This window comes from Dermacentor silvarum, chromosome 1 (assembly GCF_013339745.2).
Source record: "Dermacentor silvarum isolate Dsil-2018 chromosome 1, BIME_Dsil_1.4, whole genome shotgun sequence".
Lineage (NCBI taxonomy): Eukaryota > Metazoa > Arthropoda > Arachnida > Ixodida > Ixodidae > Dermacentor > Dermacentor silvarum.
Window position 1 is genome coordinate 165,402,373 of NC_051154.1, and position 25,925 is coordinate 165,428,297.

Genomic DNA, 25,925 nt, shown 5'->3' on the forward strand with positions numbered 1-25,925 from the left:
CCTGTTACCGATAGCAAGTTTTGTTACTTATAACTTGAACTAACTTGAGGGAACATTTTATTGAAGTTCTCTAAAGTTCATTGAAGTAAATTTTTATTGAACTCATATGCATGCTCATTTGATCCTTAATTTTTTTTCCCCAACTTATTACTTTTGGCAGACACTTCAGAGAGTTGCTGTCGAACTTCAACTTGACACTGAATACATTGAGAGTTGAGGCGGAGAGGTAAGTTGGCATTACATTTCTATTACTTTTTGTGTTGTTTTTTACTTGAGATGGATGCTTGGAATTGTTCGTATAGCTTTGACTTGGCAGATGAAGAGGTACGAAGATTAGGCACATGAGAACAGACTTGTAAGCAAGTTTTACAGCATCATAGTTGTAATGAATGTCGTTCATTGTTTCATGGAGACTTGTTAAAGGAGTTACTGACAGCAAATTTTTGGCTGGCACATACATGGAATTCTTTGTTATACAGTCATTCGTTGTAAAGGCATTTGACTGTATGTGTTACACTTAGCATCAAGTGACAAAGGATAGGCAATTGCTTGGTCTTGGCTACTGCGTCATCCTTCACATTTTTCTTTCTTTCTTGACGCTTCTTAAATTTTGCACAATAAGATGCTTTGTAGTATATATCCTCTATAAATAATATATGGTTGCACGTGAGTTGTGAATGCCTGCAGATCAGCTGCTGATAGTATTGTTTTCCTTTTTTTCCTTACAGTCGCATCTCTGATGAGTCGTTTGAAAGGCTGACAAAGGTGCGTGCCTTCAGTGTTTACAAGCACACCAGCAGAACACCGCAATCCATAGCTAAATGAAATGATTTTCTGAGATGTTGTCCCTACTGCGACAGCTATTAGAAGCTTGAAACAGGGTTTACTGTGACCATCAATGCTATTGTTGTACTGTCTTCATATTACCGTTGTCATTATCTTCGAGCCATCTCCACTTCTTTATCTCCACCCTCACCATATAACGAAGCGAAGCAAATCATCTCCTACAACCTCCATTGTCCGTTACTTCATATGTTAGTGACTAAGAGAAATTGGGCTCCTCAGTTCCCCTTCTTCTCGCTTATATATATATGTGTGTGTTTGCATTCAATTACCTAAGCGTTATAGAGGGGAGTGGGCTAACAACAGATTAGTCCATTGCTAAATACTAGTACTTGGCGAGAAGAAACATGTATGAAAAAAAAGCACATGGCAGGCTGAAAGCAAAGAACAACATATATGTAACGCAAAATTATTAAAGAAATACGAATCACAGAATCTCAGAACTGAAATCAGCGCTATCTAGTAAGGCAGCTAATCTAGAATAATAATAAAAAAAAAGAGTGCGAAGGGAACAAAGCCACGTCGAAGACAATACACCTGTTCACCGCGTAGAACGGAAAGAAATGAAAAATAATATACCTTCATTTATGCAGAGTCATTGCAGCAAAAAGGAGGAGTATGTGCTGCTGGAGCAACTTGCAGTTGGGAGCTGTATGCATTGACCACTTAGCTATCATCAAAATTCGAGCTTGGCTAGTTGCGTGGCATATTATCCACCACGCAGACCCTGAGAAGGGCGACATCTGTGCAAGTCATATTTTGAAGGCTACAGCAGGCAATGGTACTGTAACCGACAAATAAGAAGCTGTGCACATTGCAAAATTCATCAGAAGACTGCAGTGTTTGCTATGAGAGCCTTTTGCTGTTGTAATAGGACAGTTCAGAGCCTGAGCAATCACTAAAGTGTGCTGCTGATATTTTTTTTTTCCTAGAAAGGAGCAGGTGCTTTGGCAACAATTTTTAGTGGAGCTGTTTGATTGACAGATGCTTAGTCAGGGTGTGTGAAAATTCCTTCATACTTGGCTTCTGTCTTGCTGCTCTGGTAAACGATATGAATATTTCACATCTTTCATTTTGTTTTAAAGTATGATACACTTACCAGGGAAATAGTCATTAGTCTGGAAAAATTTCTTGCGAGTTTTTGGCTGTTGATTTCGTAACTTGAAGTACATGACAGGAGTACTTGGCAAAAATATTGCTACATACCTGTGAAATGGTTGATAAATTAGTGGTGTCTGTGTTGGTTTAAAGCTCTTTAATGGACACATGTAATGTTTTCCTCTTACTGCCTTCGAAGGTCCACAAGGGACTCCTGGAGCAGAAAGAGATGATTTCAACACGAATGGAGCAGATTGAAGAGCACTGCTCACAGCTGGTAAGTGTCACACCATACATTGCTGCAGGCTTTGAGGTTTTAGCAGGGAGAGAGCGGGTGGCCTACAGGTGCATTAACTGTACCAGATGCTCAAGCAGATGAGAGAGAAAAAAAATTATTGTGAAGCAGCAGCGAAGTCGGTCTGTGGAACACTTCTCAAGCCTGCTTTTTTATGCCTGGTGAAAGGGGGAAAAGTAGGTGTCTAGTGCATACATGCCAACTCTCCTGAATTGTCTGGGAGCCTCCTGAATTTTTCTCGCATCTTCCAATTGTACGGATGCAACCTCAAATCTCCTGAAAAGTGGCCGCCACTTTTTTTTCTTTTTACGGCCTGTAATATAACCATGCGAAAAAGCAGCGCGGGAGCAGTTTGTCAGCAGCATGCACCGTGAATCGTGGTAGCGGCCGCCGGCACCACCACGAACAGCCGACGGGCGCTGCCACATTGGATTTTCCGGATTGGCTCGTCTCAGGCTGGGTCGAGCGTTTTTAGCAATCCAGTCGTTATATGACCGCGAGTGCGCTAGGCTTCAGTTGGCTTTGTCAGGTTGTCAAGTGAAGTGCGAATGCCAAACTACTCTTTGTTTCCCTGAATTAGTTGGAACGATCAATGGCACTTTCAAAAGCCATGAATAAGTACCGTATTTTCCGGTCTATAACTCGCACCTTTGTATCACAAAGACGCACCCTTCTCAAAATGGCAGTTTTTCCGGAAAAAGACGTATATAAGTCGCACCGGTGTATAAGATGCAGCTGTTCGTTCGGTAAGCGATTAAAAAAAAAATTTGTGACCCTTCACTCGGTGAACGCAGGTCACGCGCAAGTGTATGAGTGGCATATATTGTTACTCCAGGCGCATTTCTGCCGTTGTGGCTGCCGCGATGTTCCGTATAAAGTGCAAGGGCGATAACATCGTCCCCTCGCGTAGTATGCTGTATGTACGAGTGAAAGCCTGCAACGGTGAGCCGAATCGCGCACAAGGGAGGAAAGCGGGAAGGCGCCCTAGCGGGGAAGGTTGGGGGGGGGGGCAGCTTGTACTGGGTAGCAACTTCATAGTTCGCGCAGCGGCGCATGCTGTATCTTGATAGCGATCTGCAGATGCGATGACTTCGGTGTTGGTCGACTCAAGGTCATCCTGCCGCCGCCTTGGATGCTGCTCCGTCCTTCTCGCATGGCGCTCGGGAACTCGATCACGAAAAGAACCCAGCCCCTCGATATCGCGCACAGAAGCCGGAGCAGTTAAGTCAACCAGCACGGTTCGCGTAGCCATAACATCGAATCCGATTTTGATGGCAATGTTTCTGAAAAAAAAAAACGTACATATGTCGCACCATTCTATAAGGTGCACCGACGAAAAATTCTGAAAAAAATGCGTCTTACACCAGAAAATACGGTACTTGCAAGTATTTCTGAGATCATACACGACTGAGTTTCTGTGCTTTGTTACTTCGCGGAGTCGTGATAAGTATGGACTCTGTACCACATGCGCCGTTTTGCACAGCGGCGAAATTTTTTGGGGGGGGGGTCAGGAGTGAAAACTTTTTTGACCCCCCTCTCGCGTGGCGGTCTCCCGAATTTTCATGTTGCGAGGTTGGCAGGTATGCTAGTGCTTGATGGCATCTCCGGTGAAGCTGACGGAAGCTTTCCTTGGAAATACATCAAGCTGGAGTGCAGTGTCAGTGCATAGCCATTGTCAGCGGCAATCATTATGTGCATGCTGCATGGGCAGCAATGTCACCTCGCATCCACTCCGTCGCTTGTTCATTCTTCTGTGTTGCTATGTTTCTACTTTATTGCATTGTTTCCAAAGTGGATTGTCATGTGGAGGTGTTATTCATTATAGTGATGCTGAAAATTTGTAGAAGTTCATCTTGATATTGTAAGTTTGTTCTTACAGCAGCTGCATCCGAGTAGTAATACAGACTGGGGCATCGTGTGATGAAAGCTTTGAGGCCACCTCCTTAATTCAACATCAAACTTTGGGTCAGTTCTCTTTGTAGGTCACATGAGCAGGAATGGCTGCAAAGTGCTCACAACTGTAAAGTAGCATGGCCCAGAGCTATTGCATACTGTCCAAAGTGGCTCATTAGAGCTTGCATCATGTGCAAGTAGTACTGCTGGTATGGTCTTTGAATAAGTAGAGGTACTTGTTTTATGCACTCTTTGAGCACTTGGTGGCAGTGCTGGAAACTTAGTTAGAAAGTCACTAAATTTAGCAAGTTTTTAGCCACCTTAATGACAACTTTGCCTTCTTGGAGTATTATCAATTTTTTTTTAGTTAAGTAAATCGTCACTAAAATGCAGAGCTTATTAGTGAGTCATTTGGTTGCATGAAAGCTGCTTTTCTAGGTGAAGCACAGACTTGGGATCTGACACCTTTTTAGAAAATCGGGGGTTGTTCTCCCTATCTCCCCTTTCACATTCCGACATTCGAATTGTTGACTTGCCACCGCAGGAGGTAATGTAAAGCTATAGTTTAAAGAAATAATCAGACGGGCATCTAATAACAGCTAAAGCATAAAAAAAAAATTTCTGAGCAAGTCATAATTGCAGTCATCACTTGGCAACTTTTCTCTAAAAAGTGTTTTGGGCCATGATGTGGCGACTTTGTCTGAAACAAAGTTACCAGTGCTGCCTGGTGGCGAGATAACTGTAATTTTTAGCTGCCACGCGTAGTAAACAGCTGCCTGTATTGCTTAAATTCCTTTACCACATTGCCATTCTTTTTATGACTATCTCACACACTGTGGTGTGGCACACTGATGGCTGTACTGCGCTTGCTTTTTACTTTCAGTAGAGAAGGTAAGGAGGATTTCATTTAAGCATTGCTCTAGAGAATTGACTGAGGACGAGTAGGGCATGTCACATTAGACCCCATCAGGCACATCATGCATAAGCAGGCTTGGCATAGTGCGGCGGCAAAGATTAGAGGTGCTGCTGGTCACTGACCTTTCTTCACCAATCATCAGTGCTTTAGATAGATGCTCCTGGTTTCTGTCTTAATGTTTTGTCTATGAATTGCACTCAATCTTCATTTCAAAGTGCAAGTCTGGTCACCCTTCCTTTTTTTCTTAATTTTGTGAGCGTGTAAGCAGAATAATGAACTGGAGGCATTGTTCACTGGAGAGCATTGTTCACTGGCCATGATGACAGTTGCACTCTCTTCAAGCTGGGAAGCACACTCGGGGGCCAGCCAGACATGTTGCACAACTAGTGCACTTTTGTGCTGCAAAATGTTACATAAAAGAGTTCCTGTATGGATTCTTCTGTGTCTCCCCTGCATTCGTGTCTTTATTCATTCCATCTTCCCTACAACTTTTTTTGCAGCACAGAAGTATTCTAAGTAGTAGCTACTCAGGGTGGTGGTTGCAGTTATTGTAAGGTGCCATTCACAACATGTTCCTCTGAATGAGTGTGATGGAACATAGTGAGGTTTGTACATGTGAAAGAAAATATTTCGTGCAGTCACCACTGACAAAAAGTTGCTGTGGCTCTGTACTTAGATTACTGTGATTCAGCATGTCTGGCTGGGACATGGAAAAATGCTTTAAGTGCAAAGGTGAATGAGTGCCAAAAACAAAAATAGTGAGAAATGAAATAAAAAGGAAGCGGGTGAAGCTTTTGTTTCAAAAGGAAAAATAAATTATTTCGTCGATTGATTGATTGATGAAAAACATGATGGAAAGGCTGTTATGGCTTGTTTGTGAAATTGAAACCTAATAAAACGGCTCTTGATTTTGGTCAGATTTGGAAGAAATGAATATAAAACCCAAAGGCTCAATGTACATATTAGGCAGATGAGGTCATGCAAGTAATTAGGTGAGGTGCACCTACTTATCGGAGCAAAGCCCATTTGGTACACGCGCTTGCGAAACAAAGCAGGAATTTGACAGTTGTTATAATGACTGGAGTCATTACTGGTAGTCGTTGAATTGAATGCCATTGCTTTCAGGCAACTGCAACATCATTGTAATTCCAGAGTCCTTTAATACTGTATTAAAGGAATATGGGAATACATTCCAGCTGATTTTTTGGTTGTTATGCAGGCACCAGAGAAAAAAAAGTTGTCGCAGTTTCACCTGAAAGGTGAAGCATCAATTGCGATAGCAAACTTGTGGAGAGCTATACGGAGTAATGATATTAGCTTTATCAGCTGTATAAACTTGGACATGCAGCAGCATCGGCAACACGCAGAACTGTTGTCGACACCATCGGCGTTTTGCCCGCGTTCGCTCAAAATGCGTGCGGCGTTGGTGACTGTTGCCGGAGCCTCTGATATAAATAGGCACTGCGTGCCGCAGCTAAACGTCGCCTCCCTTCCCTCCCCCTCCCCCACGGCCTCTCGCTCGTCGGAAGAAGGCGCGTTTGATCTACATACATGGTGATTGTGAAGGAGAACAGAGACGCCTACTTCTGCAGCCCTTAAGCGAGCACGGCGCAGAACGCGCGTTTGTTCGCCGTGCGTTCACTCCCCGTGAAAGACGCGCCCCTCGCGCCCTTTCACTCGCACATACAGCGTTCGGCGCGCGGCGACGATTTCTTCTCCAAATGACGTCATACGGAACCTCACGGCGACGGCGATGCCGACGGCAGAAATCTGCTTTTGAGTGTCCATATAATTGCTATCGCAATAAAAACATTGTAGTTAACAACCTGACACACCACCATTGCAAGCTGTTCTTATGCTAGGATACGGTGGAATCTCGATACAATCTTCACAGGAACTGGAGAATAAAGCGTATCATCCAAAAATCGTATCGTGTAATGTATCATCCAACCTAAGTTTTCCTTCCCTTCTGTTCGCCTCCTGGCTTACAAATCCATTGTACTGCCCATTTTAGATTACGCTGCAGTTATATGGGACCCTTTTACAAAAACTAACATTGCAAAACTAGAACAGGTTCAAACAAGAGCCTGTGCGTTTTATTTATAACTCATTTACGAGAACTTCTGTTACAGAACTTTTAAATGGGGCTAATCTTCCTTCTTTGGCACAAAGAAATCGTTGCTCACGATTCAAGTTCTTGTATCAACTAATAAAGGGGCATTATAAGATGGACATAACAAAGATCGTAGCCTTCTCCTCCGGATACGCTACTCACAAAGACATAATTTCACTATAACTCCTTTTTCCTCATGCAGCAACTCTTTTAAGTATTCTTTTTTTCCGCGCACAATAGTGGACTGGAACCAGCTAAAAAATGACGTCTTCTCTGCACCAACATTAACTTCTTTCTTAACATGTTTACAGTGACATTATTTTGTTTGTACCATGTTTGCAGTGACAGTGTTTTACTTCTTTAGTGTAATGTTGCGTGTGCCCAACCTGTGTGCTTTGTATTTATTCAAATAACAGTTTTTTTTATTAACCTGTGCATTTTCTGTACATACCAATGTATTCATTATGTTTGTACCACCCTGCTAAAATCACCGCATGGTGATTGCAGTATTTATAAAATAAATAAAATAAATAAATAACCAGATCGTATTATCAGGAAAAGAAAAAGAAAAAAACGTATTATGCAGAATCGTATTAATATTCCACAGTATAGTTTTGCATCACCAAGGTGGAAAACTGGGCTAGTTGGTATGGTTCCATTCGTATATGACAGTGCGGCAGACGAAACTCAGAGAAAACCACAGGACAGCACTTGTCCTGTGGTTTTCTTTTCTCTATGTTTTGGCTGTCGCGCTGTCATATACAAATATAATGTTGCATGTTGCATGCCTGCAATGGATGCGAAGGGAAGGAAGCCTCACTTTTCATGGCCTAGTAAAAGCTAAACATACCAATGCTTTACAGGGACAAATTACTTTTTGTTTATTATACAAATGCATTTTAAGTTTCTAATTGCTGGCGCCTGTAAGTCATATCATAAGAAGCCAACAAACAAAGACACCAAGGAAAACATAGGGGAAATTACTTGCACTTACTAATTGAATTGAAGAAATGATAAATTGATGAAAATGGATGAAAAAACAACTGGCCGCAGGTGGGGAACGAATCCAAGTCTTCGCATTATGCGTGCGACGCTCTCACCATTGAGCTACCGCAGCACCGTTTTCCCATCCACTTTCTGGGGCATTTATGCCACTAGAATTAACCCTCGGCGGGTGCCTGTAAAGTAATTAGGGCTTCACAGCTGTAATACTTTGCTGGTACTGGCATAGAGCATGCCAGCTAGCGTAACAAGTTGCCAGAGATGGAATCCCATGTTTCGATGAAGAAAAAGTGAATTTGTTGAATGTGCTTTTAGCTTGTATGCCGTTGCAGTTTCAATAAAGTGCACCATATCACATTTGCAGGAGGGAGTGATCACAATAGATCTAGTGGGGTGAGTGAATTTCATATTTTATTTGCTTACTTGCCAAGGGTCTCTTAATGTCTTCATTTCTGTTGGACCATTTCCTTGGCCTGCCCCACTGTAGTTGTATTTGCATCATTGGAAAACCTCACTAATGTGAATGGGAAAGTTGGCACCTATGCGAAAGCAACATGAAGGTATAAAGCTATGAATGAAGTCGTGCAGGTTCCTTAGTAATACAAGCTTCACATATGAAGAATTTTCTGGTCTTGGGATTGACCCACGTGCTGTTGTTATTCTACAGCAGTCGCTCTACCAAACTGAACTAACAAGGAGGGAGGCTAGTGGTAACAACCTGTAGGGCTTGATCGTTGATTAACCAACTGAGTTCTGCAGAAATTCACAAGGTATTGGAAAATTCAGGAAAAGCAAGTTCTGAGTTGTTTTTCAATTCGACCTTGCCCCGTAATTTTTCTAGCTTCCTGGTTAGCTCAGCTGGTAAGAGCAGCTTCCCTGGAAACACCAGGTTTAGTCCTCAGATGAAGACAAATTTATCTTCAGTTTGCTGCAAATCATCCTTTCTGAGAGACCCCCAAGAGTTTCTTGCCCTTTTGCAACCACAACTTTCCCTTTTAGGAATCTTACTCCAGACCATGCAGATTTCCACATAACTGTTTTGGTCAATTTCACTAATGTTGTATTCTATGCTGTAATCATCATAATGATGATCCACCTTTCTGTGCCTCTTGCTCTCATGTTGAGGTCACAAGCGGCAATCTTTTGTTCTTTAGCATATGCTTTTGCATCTTTGTGTGTTTTGCATTCACTGCCACTCACTTGCATCTTAACAAGTGTATTTGGCACAATGATATGGGTTTTGCTCTTTTGGTAGACAATAAGGCACTAATGCCAATAAATAAATTGCATTGCACTATATTGCAGTATATCATCTATCACTGTGTAATGGTTGTTTGTGTTGCAATCGCATCCTTCTTTCTCTGTAGAGGACTTGAAAAGTGCAACACAGTCAGTGCCAAGTTTTTTCAAGGATACAACGAAAAAAGTAAGACTATCTTGTACTTTATATGTTCTCTTAAGAGAACAGAGATTTTGTGGAAGTGACGCACTAGTGCATGCATAAAAATGTTTCATGAAGTCATAGAAGTGACTGTGCCTTGTAAAGTCATAATTCTCTGTTGTGTTGAAGCCTTGTCATGACATGCCGGAAGACTAGTCTACCTGATGCTTTTGTAGTAAATGAGGTAACACTGACCAAGTTAAAGTGCTAAAAAGAAAAGAAAGGGGAAAAAAAAAGGAGCACCCTATGACCTACTTTGTGGTAACACATGACACATTCCGTGACAGGTGTTCTCTGGGGGCAGCCAAAACATATTTTTTTTTAATTGGTGCTGCTACCCTGCCACAGGGAATTCTGACAGTCAGCTTCGAGGTGTCTTTATACCAGATGCCTTTACAAATGGTGCTGAAAAATATTTCCCGAAGACTGTGTTGTAGAGGTAGAAGCAATGTTTTTCTTCTTTTAAGTGGGTGACTTGTGGCGCCAATTGCGCCATTTTGATACAATTTCGTATTTTTGCGCGACGCTGCGCCAAAACCGCGATATATGTTGAAATAGCACCATGCTGCGCCAAAACGCCCAACCGGTCGCGAAATTTCTCGGTTACGGTAATTTTAGCGGGAAATAAAGGCCGCATTGGCAACTTGCAGCTTGACATGCCATTACAGTACCAGTAGCGCAGACGAGATCCAAAGTGCCCAGACGAGACGTTGGCGTGTTTGATGGTGGGCGCCGAAGAATATTTTCACTGCTGGTTGCAGCGCGGCGTCTTGTATATGCAGTAAAATCTCACGGAGTGCGCATTGCTTGCAGTAACTGAAAGCAGTTCGCCATTGCTGCGTTGGCTCAACAAGATCCTCGCCGTATCTGTGCACGCGGTCATGAGCGGAGCGGGTGCGAATACTCCAGGGGAAACTCGCTTGTACGGTACAGCAAGCCACTCGGCACTGACGGCGTGAGCTTTGTAGGTGACGCAATGCACAAAACTAGTAAGGGTTCGGTTCCACGTGGCAACAGGCACCGCGGTAATGAAACAGTGCAGATTTTCCCTGTACACCGCCGAAATGCCATAAGATTGTCAAGCAGTCGCTGCATGTTTCGACTACCGCCGGAATGTCGCGACATATCGTCAGAAAAAAAACAACAAAAAAACGAAAGGGAATCACTCGCGAAGAAATGCATGTGTACTTTCCACTTGTTCGGCGGGAAAAGTTGCGTGCAGTGCACTGCTGGGGCGCGATCGAGGTCATTGTTCGGAGCGCGCGTTCAATTTCGCCGGGCGCGGCCTAGGTCAGCCGTGCGTGGTGAAACTGAACGCACGCTCCGAACAACGATTTCCGATCGCGCCCCTGCCCTCACCTACGCTGCTAATGTGAATTGCCGTATATAAGTACTTGCGTAATGAACGCACTTTTTTTCCCCCAGAAATCCAATACAAAGTTGGGGGGTGCATTATGCGGGGTAAATTTTATGGCGTTTTATGAGTAAGCCTTCTTTGTGAAACTGCTCCAAATTTGGGATTTAGTGCTCCAAAACGGTGTTTTTTTCCCCGTAACCTGCTCCAAATTTGGATTTTCCTGCTCCATAAGCATGATTTTCCTGCTCCAAAAATTGCTCCAAATCCTATATTGGCTGTTGCACCACTGTGTTAGCAAGTGTGTTATGATAATAAATAAGTTTACTCATTTACTAAGTAATATTTCAATTAATAAATACCACCATTCTGTCTCGTGCCACAACTGCAGAAATGAAGAAACGGAGTATTCTCAAGGCATGTTCTCTTACCAAATAATCCCGACCACTGTCACTTTCTAAATAGCCATCCTCAGAAGTGCATCAAAGTACAGTACGTCCACTCAAAGGGAACACCTAGCTGGTAATAAAGCCTATACAACTGAAACACTTTTACGTTGTAGGGAGAAAAAAGAAGGCTGGTGGGATGCATCAGGCTGTCATCTGTGCACTCAAAAATAGTTTGCACGTAAGCTTTATGTAAACTATACATGAGCTTTATATTGAGATTATAATTGTAACAAACTTTCTTGTGCCCCACTATCCCGGAAACTTTGGATTGTACTGCGTGGTCTTCTAGCTTAAGACAGATCATCAAGCTACATGCGTGGTCGTGTATATGTACTATGCTTAGTTGACTAGTGAAATGAAAGTGTGTGGGTTTGTGAAAGTCTGAGATGGTGCTACATGATTCAACACTTAACAGTGTGTGAACGAAGAGAGCAAAATAACTTCAGAGCTAAACACACATTAGCACTGATTTTTAGCCGATTTTTGCTTCACAGTCGTCTGTCATGTATGTGTACAGCACCGATAACATAAAATGTGCAAAATAACACGCAACCAACCAAGGCAACAAACCTTTGATCATGAAAGAAGGAAGCGAAAAATAGGTGATGTGCTGACATTACTTTTTAAAATCTGGATGTGGAGGCACAGCTGTCTTCTCGTGCTACCCTCTCTGTCCATGCCTTTTCCTGCCGCTGGCCCAGCGGCTCGTTTCACCGCACTTCTGCTGCGTTGATATACTGATATACTGTGCTGAGATAGTACTTACATTCTGCCGAATCGCTGGCATTTCAAGGCATGTGGCATCAAAGCCAACATGTGCTATGCATTCCCAGCATTGCATGTAGATCCAACACTATGTCGGTTTCGTGCGCTGCACAACTACAAACGTGCCATTCACAACACAATAGTGCCACATACCGTATTTACTCGATTCGAACGCGCCCTCGATTGTAACGCGCACCCGTTTTCAGTGACCAAAAGAGAGGAAAAAAAATCCTTTACAGTACCACGCACCTTACGTTTTCGCACAGAAATACAACTATCGCTCAAGACTTACTCCCAATAGACTAAAGTTGCGATGAACAAAAAGTCCCAGTTTTGCCTGAAAGGCGAAGCAGCGATTGCGACAGCAAATTAGCAGACAGCTATACGAAGTAAGGATAGTAGTTTTATTGGTCGTATAAACTTGTAAACATTCGCTGTTTAACTAGATTGGTAGACTAATGCCTAAGCACACGTACTACAGCACATGGTCGAAGCTACGGGAGCTAGGCTCGAAGTGCGTAGGGGGCAGCCATATTGAAATGCCGATGGTGATATGGTAGCGCAAATTTAGGATTGTACTCTATTCTAACGCGCAGGCAATTTTTGGACCCATTTTATCAGAAAAGAAGTGCGCATTAGATTCGAGTAAATACGGTAATGCATGGTTGCTAAGACAACATAAATATTATTGTGGACAAGCTGTTGTGGCCACTCTTTCCAGAGCTACTTTACGGGGGAAAAAAAAAAGCTTCCGCCAGACTTTCTCCAATACAGGCCTCTCCTAAGCATTAATTTCTTTGGGATTTTAAGTTTTCAGTGCCATCAACCATGTCATGCTGTCCACAATCCTTGTTATGTTGCCATATCGTTGCATACATGCATATGATAGCGAAAAAAAAAAAAATTAACTTGAGAGTCGGAACTTGTACTTGTCTATGTCGCCTATTTTTTTCGGTCATTTTCATTTACGTGCTGTCTAGTATTCATTTAGTGAAGTAAGCTATGTTCTTTTTACATGAAGCCTGCGAAGAAATTCACCGCAGCGTCACTGCGGCCAAAGTGGAGCTGAATGCCCTAAATAAGACTGTGGAGCGCCTGAATGTGCAGAGGCAAGTTCTTGTTTTTCTCTTAGCGAGGGTCACATCTGTCCTCAAATCTCATGACCTGAACATTTCCACCCCGTATTTTTTTACCCAGTAAATATGATATATATTTCATACGATACAGACACACGAAGAGAACACTGCTCTTGGAGTTGCTTTCCCGAGGATAATGTCTGCACACTATCTTGAGGAAGTGTTCAACCTCTGTGTGTCCCTGCAGCTTTTGAAGGACTGAATAACTAAATGCAAACGTGCCTGCTAATTTTTTGCAATAGTAATCATTTTTTTTTTTTCATCCTTGTTAGACAATAGAGAGCTTTAAATTATGGTACACACATGTTGGGGAATTTAGAGCCCCCTGGCTCTTGGATATGTCTGCAGTTGTGTACCTAAGCAGAACAGCGCTATAGGTTTGCGATTCCAAATGCAAATCGATGCGCTTACGGTGCGATCAACATATAGTCACGGTTGCGTTTGCATTTCTTAAAATATAAAACTGACCATAATATAACAAATAAAAGTAATAATTTCTTATAGAAGGCAGTTAATTTACATGCCAGACATCTCTGTATACACGAAGTAAACAATGTATAGGTGTGTAGGTTGTGGTTAAAGGTGAGTCGAAGCAATCTAAAAGGCTAGAAAATTTGGAGTCTGGTACAGCATGTTTGCTGCAAAAGTGCATTGTGACCGACTACATGATTTTTTTTTTCTGAATATCAAATAGAACTGGACAAGTAGCATTTTATTTCGTCTTATGTTTCAATACAATGATCTGTTTATTACGAGTGGTTGAGTGCTAGTGACAGAATTATAATGAGGAGTGTGTTCGTCATCAGGCTAGTACTTGAATGTCCGGGGGAAGTCTCTAATTAGGTCATGCATTTACTTCAATTTCTCGATTACTAATTCTCTGTTCCCGACTTAGACGTTCTCGAGCACTAATCTATCACTTTAGCTTGACTTAATATTTTGCCTTTAGTGTCCCTATAAGGATGCATATTGTGAAACTGGTGCCATTCTTGGGATTCCTTCTGAATAGAGTTCTTGAGCACTCATTGGCTTCCAACTCCTCGGTCACGGTGTATGTGCTTAGTATTGATCAAAAAGTTAACTAATTATCTTATTTTTAATTACTGCAAAATACTTGACATCGGCTGCGACAGTTAGGTAGATAATGTATTGCTAAAGAAACAACCTATCTTTGGGAAGTAGTTAAAGCACTTGCTTGGTCTGTTTACTGTCAAAGCACGTGGTCTGTTTACTGCCTTGCTGAGTGCCTAGCTTTTAAGCCAGTGCAAAACACGTTCCTCTTTCCTGCTGCAGACATACCTTGGAAGGTATGAAAGCAGACACAAGGCAGCGCTTGGAAGAGGCCATTTCTCGCTTGCCTGCAGAAATGTTGACTGAACAGGTAAGCGCATCTGGCTGATGAAAGCATGTTTCTTTCAAAAGTGCAATCTTAATGGAGAAGTGTCAGTGTTCCTGCCACTGTTGTTGTAATGTACTATGCAGGAGACAAACGCAAAAAAAAAAAAAAAAGCCGAGAACACCTAAGCACTTCTTATGAGTTGTGAATGCAAAAGCATTAATGTAATTGAATGCCGTTGAGCAGTCCTTTGATTTATGAACTTCTCTCAGGGCAAACCAGCGTGTTGAGATGCTTGGTGCATTTTTATTTGGACTTACTGAGGTGCAGTTAGAATGCCGGCGAGAGCTTGCGCGGGCAAGGAACGCGCGGATAACACAGACTTCCGAGAGCGAGGGTGACGAGGCAATGTGGTGATGCCCTCTCCCCTCACGCAACACCTGGTGCGCTGGTGTCCCATTTCGCTCGCTCTGATCCATCGAGGCATGCTCGTGCCATGACATCGCAGCCGATGGGAACTCCGTCGAGGCGCGCTCGTTACATGGTGTCGCAGCCAACGGAAATTTTGCCTGTCACAGATGCCGCACGTTGACTATTTTGCTCAATGGGCCATTTGACGCTTTTGCATCAAAAGAAAAGAAAAAGGACAGCTTTGGTGTTTTGTATCGGATGTGAGATTACCAACACTGCAGTTGTAGTACTAGTATTAGTAGTTTTCGAGTGTACCAGGAGTATGAATGGAGTAGCCATATTGAAAAGATAAATTATTTGATCAAGGAATAAGAAGAAAATTTATTATTTGCGGAGCTTTCAGTAATCTTTCGTGCTTGGTAGTAGGAGGTGTGAGCATTTAATTTGAAAGTCTGTCGGCAAGATCATGCCAACATAGGTGTGCTACTGGAAATTTTTTGGCTCTTCACCGCCTTGCACCATTTCACTGGAACACTCTGTACATGCCTGCAATAGCATCATAGCAATTCAAGTGGTAAAATTAATTTTTTCACTTTGTTTCCAAACAGAGGTACCTTGTTTTTCACTACTCCTTGACACTGCCACTGAGGGGGAAAATATCTTAAAAGTGGTGACTGCGGTGAAATGGAAGTGTGTCTGTGTAGGTGAGGATGGGATGAAACAATGTCTGGTTTTGTAAGTTGTGACCACCAGTTCTGCACTGTCTTCCAAAGTGGAAGTAGTGGTGGTTGAGATCTTGAAAGCAGGTCTTGGTGTTCATCAACTTGGAAGCATTCTAGTGGGAAAACCACTAAATTGGCAATACTGCTGCCGAGTGTGAGGTTGCGGATTTAATTCCTGGCCACCGTGTATGTGTTAGAGTCGGGGTGGAAGGCAAAACCATTTGTGTACTTAGATTTTGGTGCTCATGAAAGGACCTCATGTGGGCAAAATTAATCTCACTGCGGTGTCCCTCGTAGCTTATGCATTTCTTAGGGACATTTCCAATTTCTCATTTTCGCTGCAGGCATTTGAAAAGACCTCCGCACATTTTTTTTTTTTTGTCATCACTTCAACTATGTCTCCACAGTCAGCACCACGCTGTGCAGAGCTTCTGGACAAGAGCTTCTGGTGCCTTGGATATTTTGTCGTACTTGCGTTTTGTTAACGGGCACGTCTAGCACCACGGTTGCATTCTGTTGCCCATCTTTAGAAATAAGGCAGTTAGCATCAGTACTTGCCTGGCTAATCTAACAATATATTCTCGAAATATATTCTCGAAACCTGGTAGTGCACTCTGGTGTGTTGTAAGAATCCTACAAATGAAAATTTGATACAGCAGACTTCATATGGCTTCATTCAATTTGACTCAGGTTAATTTAATTTTTCGGTTCATTCGATCTCGTCCAAAGGTCCCAACCAGCGCCCATGCATTTCTTTGTGCTTAAAAATTTTGTTATTTCGATCCTAAAATTGGCCTTCTCCAGATAATTCAAACATGATTAGTAAGTACGCACACGCCCGTCCCCTGTGGTTACCCCAATACGACTCCTTTAGTGGCAGCATCTGTCTCGGCGGAGCTTAGGGGAAAGTAAATGCGTTGAAGCACAAGTCACCTCCCGTCGAAAACGCCTATTATCAGCCTGCCCTGTGAAGATTTTCAAGCAATAACCTTATTTCACAGTCTGATTATGGTATTTACATTATATTGGGTCATTCCATGTGAAATGTGCCAGCCCAAAAAGCGACCATCGTTGATTTTCTTGAAAAAATTTGGGCTAGATGGCGCTTGTGTGAATAAGGTTTCACCAAAGTATTTTTGTCGAAAAAATGTGTTTGATCACGTGAGTGCTCTTTGAAGTTTCCACAAAAAAAAGCAATAGTTGGTTGGAGGTAAATTTTTTTTTTATTCAAGTTTGAAACTAGGTGTAATAAAATATTTTATTTTAGAGCATTCTAGGGGCATCCTTCCTTAAAAAATGTGATAACTGAATGTATTTTAGAATTTATTGCGTTTATTTGGCTCAGTAAGAAAGAAAGAAATGTTGCGTTTTCAGAAATTTTTTCGCATAAGCTGCGCAAAATTTTCCACTACAATATTCTTTCTTCCTTTTCGCAGGTTGCTATAGTGTATAAAAATAGTTTGAAATTCTTAAGGAATATATTTCTTTAGAAAAACACCTCCAAAGTTGGCAAAAAATTGATTTTTTCCGAGATTCAGGCCACATTTAAGCCTTATGGCCCTCCAGATAAAAATATCTCAGATAGCTCAATATGTGCACCGACCTCTTAGCTTGTGATTTAGATATTTTTACTCCTGTAAATTTTGTTTGAAGCGAGAAAAAAATTTTTGAAGTCAACCACCAATATATCACCACTAGGCACTGCGCACATGCCGCCACTTTTTTAAGATTTATAGAATTTTTAAAAATCGCCTGTAGCAGATGTCGTAATTCTAGTCCTTGAGCTGGATTGTTCAGAGGCGGACAATACTTGAACGAGAAATCGAAACGCATACTGAACTAATTAACAAACAACTGTTAATTAACTTCCTATTTACTTTACAGCGCATATTGCAATTTATGAATTGTAGCCGCCGAGTTTGAAATACGCATCCACTTGAAATTAATTTCCAGGATGACACCAATTTTGAGGTATTATTTCCTAAAGTGTGGGACGAAATAGGTGGGCGTTCCGGTTACTTTCGAGCTTCAATGCGTGATGCTGATGGGGCTTCAGCCCCCCCCACCCACCGAAAGTTTTTCGTGCCAGCATGGACCGCCAACCAAAACTACCACCGACGCCGGGAATCATTCTGGATTTTGTCTACAATGTCTTTGTGACGCCCGAAAATACATTTCCGCACGAACATTGCAAACTCGGGCTGGATTTTATGGCAACGCCCTTGCACCTGGAGTCACGTAACGCAAGGAGCCCCATCCGAGCACAAACTTTCACGGCCTTTTTGATAGCGAGCGGGCGCGTTGCGGCATCTCGCAGCAGCCGCGGAATCTATGGATTTCAATTACGAAATTTTATGGGTATAAAGTTCTCATAAACTTTTGATGCGAAAGGTGCACCGACATTTCCAAAGGCGTGCACCAGATTTTCAATTGTGGAACTTTATGGGGTTAATGCTCTTATAAACTTGGGCCAACATGCGCGTCCTCTTGTCTAAGCCGTTCCAGAAATTAAATCACGCGCTCACAATCTTCCACACACACATAAATACTAAATATTACCGTGACTGTGAGCTAGCAGCTGATAATTTTCTCCAAACGTTTTCAGGAAGTGGGCTCAATGTGATCGATCAGCTGGACCAGGGCAGGCAAAGTAAAATATGAGAAAACAGAAGAAAGTTAACGGCCCATTATTGAGGAAATTCTTTTTGCGGGCGACAAGGTCTGGCTCTCCGTGGCCACAGGGACCATGGCCTAATGGATTTAAGCATAGCCTCCGCTGAAAATACAGGTATTTTCAGAGTGCTTTTTCGCATGCGAGCTGATTGTGGAGACACATATCTGAAGAACCATTTGGAAAGTTGCCCCAGTAATGCCTCGGATTTAAGCCCCGATGCACAAAACCAAATTATAGGAATTTGTGGTGAAATTATCAAAGAAAGCCTAGTTGCAAAAGCAGAATGCTTCTCCATACTTCCTGATGAAATGACGGACATCGCTGGAATCCAACAGCCTACTGTTTGTGCAAGGTACCTAAACAAGGATGCCAACGACATCGAGGGAGCGTTTTAGGTTTTAGCACTGGAACAGATGCTCTCTCTCATTGCGACTGCACGCTCTATATAAATGTGTAGAAACTGCTGCAGATTCTAGTCACCCTTCCAGTGACCACTGCCAGCGCAGAGAGAATATTTTTTAACAAGAGTTTACTAAAAAACTACTTGCGCTCTACAATGTCTGTGGAATGCATGGTTAGGCTGGCGCTTCTATACAGCCACAGAGACGTCGGTATCAACGTGTCCGAAGTCATTGACCGCTTCACTCAACTTCCCCGCCGAGAGAAGTTTGTCCTTTAGATAGCGAAGCAGCAAAAATCGATGCAAGTAAAAAGTTGTGTTCCTCCAGGTCCATAAGGTCGTAATTATGAAAACATATGACTGTTCGTTAGCTTTTAAAACCGCAGAAATTTTAGCCATTTATTCTAGCAGTTAGCATCATGATCAAAATTAACATGCGAATACGAAAATTACGAGGACATTAATAACCAATTTTGACTGACCTTGCTCATTGAAAGCCCGGCCCACGTGGCGTTTGCCAAAAACACACTCGGATATTGGCTAGTTCAACTTGCCGCATAATCTGTGGCTTTCGTTTGTCCTTTTCTTTCCTTTTTAGCTACCTGCTTTTATTTCTTTTTTGAAACAAAGCAATACCCTCCTTTAATTTTGGGTGCAGAATAATTGTTGCCGCTGTGCAGGCAGTTAAATTACACATTTTCGTACTGATTTTTGCATTATTCTTCTATTATTCTACCTACATGGCGCTGTCGCGACCGCTGCATTGCCCAAGTACATATCACGATTTCTGCGATCATAGTTATGTTCTTTCCTAGATCATCTGTCTTTCTGTGCGCAAAGTTTACTATCTCTGACTGCGCAACATGTTTATTTGTCTTGTTTCACGCATTATATATAATGAAGTTTGCTTAAGTACGTAGATTTATTGGAGACTTAGACGTATATTTAAATATCTTGTTGCGAGGTTTTGTGTATACAAGCAGTGAACTTTGTTTCCAGCGACTCTTTTTTGCCCTTTAGTGAGTTGTATCTGGCATTTGTATATTCCATTGTATCTTCGCATTTGTAATTTATATTTTGCAGAACTGCTTTTTATTTGTACTCACTGTTGCGACTATAATTTCGGTTCAGTTACTCAGAATACACGACATGCAGGTAACTGCTGCTCCTGCGCAATCCATTGCAACTAAGGACAGCGTCATTTAGGTTTTTTCCTGGCCGTTGCATATGTACAAAAATGTAAACAAGGTTGTTGAATGACAAAGATTCATTAAAATATTTGTCCTCTACTTGTTCATTTTATGGCCTTTACGTTTTTCATATCAGCTGCATGCACTGCTTTGCTGGTTTCGAACTGATATAGTTCTAAAGTTCGCGTGATATTTCTTTACTTATTAAATAGACAAAAAAAAACGCGGAAGCATTGATATCAGTTATTTCTGCCTTAATTTTTGAGACATACGAATATATGCTTTTATGAAAAAAATACATATTTTACTTACCTTGACAGTGCTTAGCATTCAATAATTCGTTTGCAGCATCTAATATACAATGGCATTGGCAAAGCAGTTATTATTCATGTATTTGATCCCTCGACAAATTCTATAAGGAGGAGGCCGCGCTGCAACCTGAACAAAATTTCTGGCTACGCCACGGCAACATGCGAAAAGGAAGAAAAAATATTGTAGTTGAAAATTTTGCGCAGTTTATGCGAAAAGATTTCTGAAAACACAACATATTTCTTGTTTTTTTTTACTGAGCCAAATGTACGCGATAAATTCTAAAATGCATTCAGTTATCACATTATGTTAAAGAAGGATGCCCCTAGAATGCTCTAAAATAAAATTTGTTATTACACTTAGTTTCAGACCTGAATAAAGAAATTTACCTCCAACCAACTATTCCTTCTTTGCGGAAACTTCAAGGAGCGCTCACGTGATCAAAAATTCGTTTTCGACGAAAATACTTTTGTGAAACCTTATTCACACAATAATAGCCTAGCCCAATTCTTTTTCAAGAAAATCAACGATGGTCACTTTTTTGGGCTGGGACGTTTCGCGTGGAATGACCCTATTCTAACATGCACATTTTTTTTTTCTTCGATAACATTGGGCCGGAAATTGCCTGCGCAATGCAATCGGACATTATACCAAAACCACCTTCACGGTGTTCGCATGCTTTATCGCATAACACTGATGTATTGCTGCGAAGCTGACTTCAGGAAGTTGGCTGCCATTTTGCAACACACCTCACCCATTTTTCTTGGTAAAAATTGGTGTGCCCGTTAGATTTCTACTTTGTTTAGGAGCTTTAATGTCATTTCTACTTTAATTTACTACTTTGGACACATAGAAGGCGTGCGTGCGTTTTATTCGGAGGCGTGTCAGAATCGGAGAAAATACTGCCAAATTAGTGGTGTACTGGCGTTTTTTCTGCATCTTGTTTAATTCGACCCGCCGGATAATTCGATCAACTTAGTCGGTCCCGTCAGGGTATAGTTAACGAAAGTCAACTGTACTGCATGCTCCCATCAATGCTGCCCATTAACTAGTGACTGTCGCTATTAAAATTCATGTCATGATGATGTAGTCATTTTATTTATTAAAAACTCCAGCAAGGTTGGCTATTCCTTAAAAAAGGGTTGTTTTTAATCTTGCTACTTTCACTTCCTACAGAAAAGTGCCTGCAAGTTATTTGAATGTTGCAACCATATCAAGTGACAATATGTAGCCACAGAAAACATAGGGGAAGGTAATTGTTATGTTTAATTGAAATGAAGGAATAATCAGTCAAAGGGGGGAATTGAAAGTAAACGAAAAGATAACTTGCCGCAGGTGGGGACCGAAGCCACATTGTGTGTGTGGTGCCATCACTCCAGTTGCTTTCCGTCACTTGATACGGTTGCAACTAAAAAAGAAAAAAAGAAAAAAAAACGACCCCTTCAGAACCCCTTATTCTTGCTCATTGAATGTCACTGTTATTAAAGTGCATGTAATGTGTAACGGGCAGCCTGCGATAGCTTGGCATGCCTTTACATGCCAAGCAAGTATTACGCAAGTATTATTTAGCTAATTTATTAGGATTGGAATGCTTGTAATCATTTGAGAGATGCATCAGGATTACGCTGCATCACAGTTGCTGTTGACTTTTTTTTTTAACACTGCTGCTCTAGTGCATACTGGCACCCAATGCTTTGGCTCTTATCCTTTTCAGGGTATAAATACCACAACCAGTGTCACGAGGCCGCAAGTCAATGTGGAAGAATTCATTGAGAGACTTTCAGCTAGTCTCATAAACCGCAGCAGCAGGAAAAAATGATCACAACTGTTTCTTCTTATGAGAAAAGTATTTTCGTATACCATCTGTGTAAGAAGTCCTGCCTACTGAAGTGTTCATAGCCAGTGCAAAGAAAAGGACAATACAAAAGCTTGCTTTTCCTTGTGTTGTTTACTTGCAGAAATACCATGATGTGTTGTGCACAAGCCCAACAAAGCTATCAGCACAGATATAGGTTTCACTCATGTCACCTCTCAGTAGTCCACACCCGGTAATGAGGTCACACAAGCCTTGGTACAATGAACATTTCCCACTAGCGGCACTCACTAAGGCACTCCACTGTTCCAAGACAGGACACAGGATGGAACTGTTGGTAACAAAGAAAAAATTCACTTCCAATAAAATATTGCAAAACTTAGCCATCAACACGGCATAGAGATAACAAAGGTAAACTGCACTGCCTGGCCTTGCATTCCCGAAGACAAGGTCCGATGCTTGAGTTGCCCATTTAAAGCAGGAAAAGGTGTCCGACTATTCATCAACCCTGCTCGTTAGGGCTTAAATTAGTAGGTATGTATATGTTTTATCGGAATACTGGGACAAATATGCTAATTCTGACCTTTTGCAACTCTTTGTTCGAACCTCAATGTGCTGAAAGGTTCTCAGTCTCATGGTATTCCGTTGACAGTAATGCTAAATTTTACATAGACACACTGGTTAAAACTCAGCCTTCTTCCAGTTTCTCTGCTAGTATTACCCAACTTGTCTGTATTTCAGAGGACCAATATTTTTAGACAATCCTTGACAATGCAGACTTTGCAAACATGTTAGCAAACCAGCTGACTGTTACCAGTTTTAGTGCTGAATGACAAAGCTGCTGTCACATCTTGTCCCAACCATGCCCAGACCGAGGTTCTAAAATCTGTTACCGTTGCACCACATTCACTCCTGCATCTACTGTCCGATATGTGGCCTTGAATCCACTATATCCCTCCTCCTGTCATACGATTGACCAAACTACAATGTACTTTGAAAGCGGTTGCCTTTAAGAAGCACAGGTTGGTTGAAAAGGGTAGGTTATTTCGCAAACACCACAGGCTTGCAAGCCTGCAGCCAGCAGTACTTAGCCGAGCAACGTTGTTTCCACTGCTCACACGACAACTGCTCATATGATATGGCCAGTTAAGCCATGCAAAGCTCACCGAGGCAGCAAATGTATGGTAACAAGTCATCCTTTTGGACTTCAATTACAAGCCTCTTGCGGTGTTCTTACCACCTGTACCAAAAATTTGCCTTCCCGGCACTTTGTGAAAATGCTGCATTTTTGTCTGGCTTTTTGTCTTGCAAAGTTATACATACAAACAGCAGACATTCTCCTCTGGAGGTTGCTCGCTAATCCCTGACAAAACGAAGGCCATGCTCACTAGCTGCACACATATGGCGATTTGAAAAATGACTCCAAGAAAAATATACTAATGTCCCAGGGCCCATCTACCACACACATCTACCAGCACACCTACCCATCTAGTCACCGTAGCGGCGCTATGGTGGCTAGATGGGTAGGTGTGCCGTCCGCCGGGCACGAAGAGTAGTTTAGCGCTTCTCCGCATCATGACGACAAAATTGGCGCTGCGGTTGGGGGTTTGTCGCAGGCGGCGCGCGTCGTCTGCTGCTGCGGCAATGTTACATTGCAACTGCGGCATATTTACTATCGTATTTAAGCTGAAAACCACATTCACAGTGGCATCATAGACAGTTACAAATTTCTGAACGCAGCAGAGCTCTGTCACTTGCGAAGGTAACGTACTTGCCTTTTCGGTCACCTGTTTGTTTCCCCGTTTGAGATTCAAGAATATAAGAGCTATTAACGCTGTTTAGTTCGGTAAACACTTTAAACTTGAGTCTACGAGGACAAGTACAAATTCTGCATGGACGAAATAGTCCTTCATCAGTTCTTCTAAAGCGAGAAAGGTGAAATTTGCTTTGCAGAATAGATGTATACAGTAGTATGTAGGGGTTGTACGCAACCGTGCAGGGCGTATTCGTATACCACGGAATGCGCAAGAGAAATGCTTTGGCTTGAAGGGATGTAAAATACAATGGCATAAATATTGATATTCGTACAACTAAAATCCTTTGGTTCAATTTCCTTGACTGTATTGGGGTTATTATAAATTTATAAAATATATTATAAACTTGTTCGTGATAAAAAAAGTTCTTGCGTTGGGTGATTATGTATGATGGGAGCAGCAGCTTGTACCATTAAAAGTCAGTTTGGACTCGTGAAGATTGTATATATGTATATTTGAATGCAATAATATTTTAGGTAATTCTTAGGTCACACATGCAAACCATGCATGCAGCAACGTACGTACACCAAGCTTTTATTGCGACTATAGCTTTAAATGAAACACTGCACTGCATCACAGCGCTCAAAATGCACGTAGCGTAGCCGCAGCGTAAGGTGCTTTTTATTTTCTGGAGTACGCTCGGGAGCCAAGTTTTGGTTGTCACAAGAGAGTGCAGGTGAGCAATGTATTAGCTTGATGACGCTGTTCGTAATTTCGATTTTATTCTGCTCACAACCCATGACTCCTGAACGCTTCAACTGGCGAAAGGAAAAAAAAAATGCCAGTGGCAGGGCATATCTGCCAGTCGTTGCGTTGTAAACCGCGGCCGCTGCACTTGTAGCTGAATTTTTTGCACACGCAAACACTTCGTCGGCCGTCTTTGAGCAGGTTCATTTCTTCACTTGTCTACAAATACTCATTCTTCACCTGTAGAACATGCGACATTTTCATTCGCATCCTATTTGCTTGGAGCGTGTGTAAGATTGGCCAATGTCTCCAGAGGAGGCATCGGTTTGGCTCGCTGTCTCTTCCGGATTATTTCAATGGCCGACATGCCGTTGGAGCCTCACTCTTTCTTTTTCTAGAAATTTTCTTCAATATGTAAGGCGCAGCGTCGGGTAGCAACGAAGGAAGTGTCACTCTAACATACGTACGCCATCGGAATCTGCACAATCTTCCAACCGCTCATACGCTCGATGATATGCTCCTTGAAGTGGCGCTGGCGCATGACTAATGCGGTTGAAACATTTTTTCAGCACGGCGAAGGGCAAGTTCACGCCTCTCGAAAAGTTCCGGGTCTCAGCGCATCGAAACCAATGATTCTTTCGCGCGTGGCTTGCATGTTTGTAGCCGAACCTACAGTTTGGCACAGAGCGAGTGGTGCCATTCCGGCTTGTTTTCTTTTGTGCAGGAACAGTTTCACTCTGTCCCGGAGTCTCACGAGCTTGGTATTCATGTTCATCGCCCACAGTCTTCACTTCGCTCCTTAAACGTCTAAGGAAATTACAAGAACTCGGAGAACTATCGTGACTGCGAGTGCAGCGCTCCGTGAAGTGAGCGTGTTAACAGCTAGACGATATAAATATGAGCGCTTTTGAAAAATACTCATTGGAACAAGAAACATCGAACTGTTAAGCACTCTCTCAACATAATTTAACCATTTTCTTTCAGTTTTTACTGTGCAAAACTTATTATCTTAAATATAACAGGCGCACAATAACAACACTCTCAGTAGCAGACGACGCGCGCTTCACGGCAAACCTCTGACCGCAGTGCCACTCCTGCTGTCATGATGCGGAGAAGCAGTGAACTACGCCGGTCGGCACACCTACCAATCTAGCCACCGTAGCGGCGCCTAGCATTCCTATTACCCGCATAGCGTACGCGTACCGTGTACTAGAATTCTAGTACACTGTACGTACGCGCCAGACTGCAAAACGTTTCAGGTGAG

At 42.2% G+C, this 25,925-nt stretch overlaps 1 protein-coding gene across 1 annotated transcript in view; it reads left to right on the forward strand.

The window, feature by feature from the left end:
• The window catches only part of LOC119436364 (uncharacterized), a 38,112-nt gene extending 15,312 nt beyond the window's left edge, over positions 1–22,800 (forward strand). Inside the window, exons 7-14 of the mRNA XM_049657211.1 lie at positions 161–226; positions 729–765; positions 2,141–2,218; positions 8,525–8,553; positions 9,528–9,586; positions 13,191–13,278; positions 14,599–14,686; positions 22,062–22,800. Coding sequence (XP_049513168.1) covers positions 161–226; positions 729–765; positions 2,141–2,218; positions 8,525–8,553; positions 9,528–9,586; positions 13,191–13,278; positions 14,599–14,686; positions 22,062–22,166 — 550 coding nt within the window. The 3' untranslated portion in view covers positions 22,167–22,800. The remainder of the gene's footprint in view (positions 1–160; positions 227–728; positions 766–2,140; positions 2,219–8,524; positions 8,554–9,527; positions 9,587–13,190; positions 13,279–14,598; positions 14,687–22,061) is intronic.
• Positions 22,801–25,925: the final 3,125 nt, after the last annotated feature.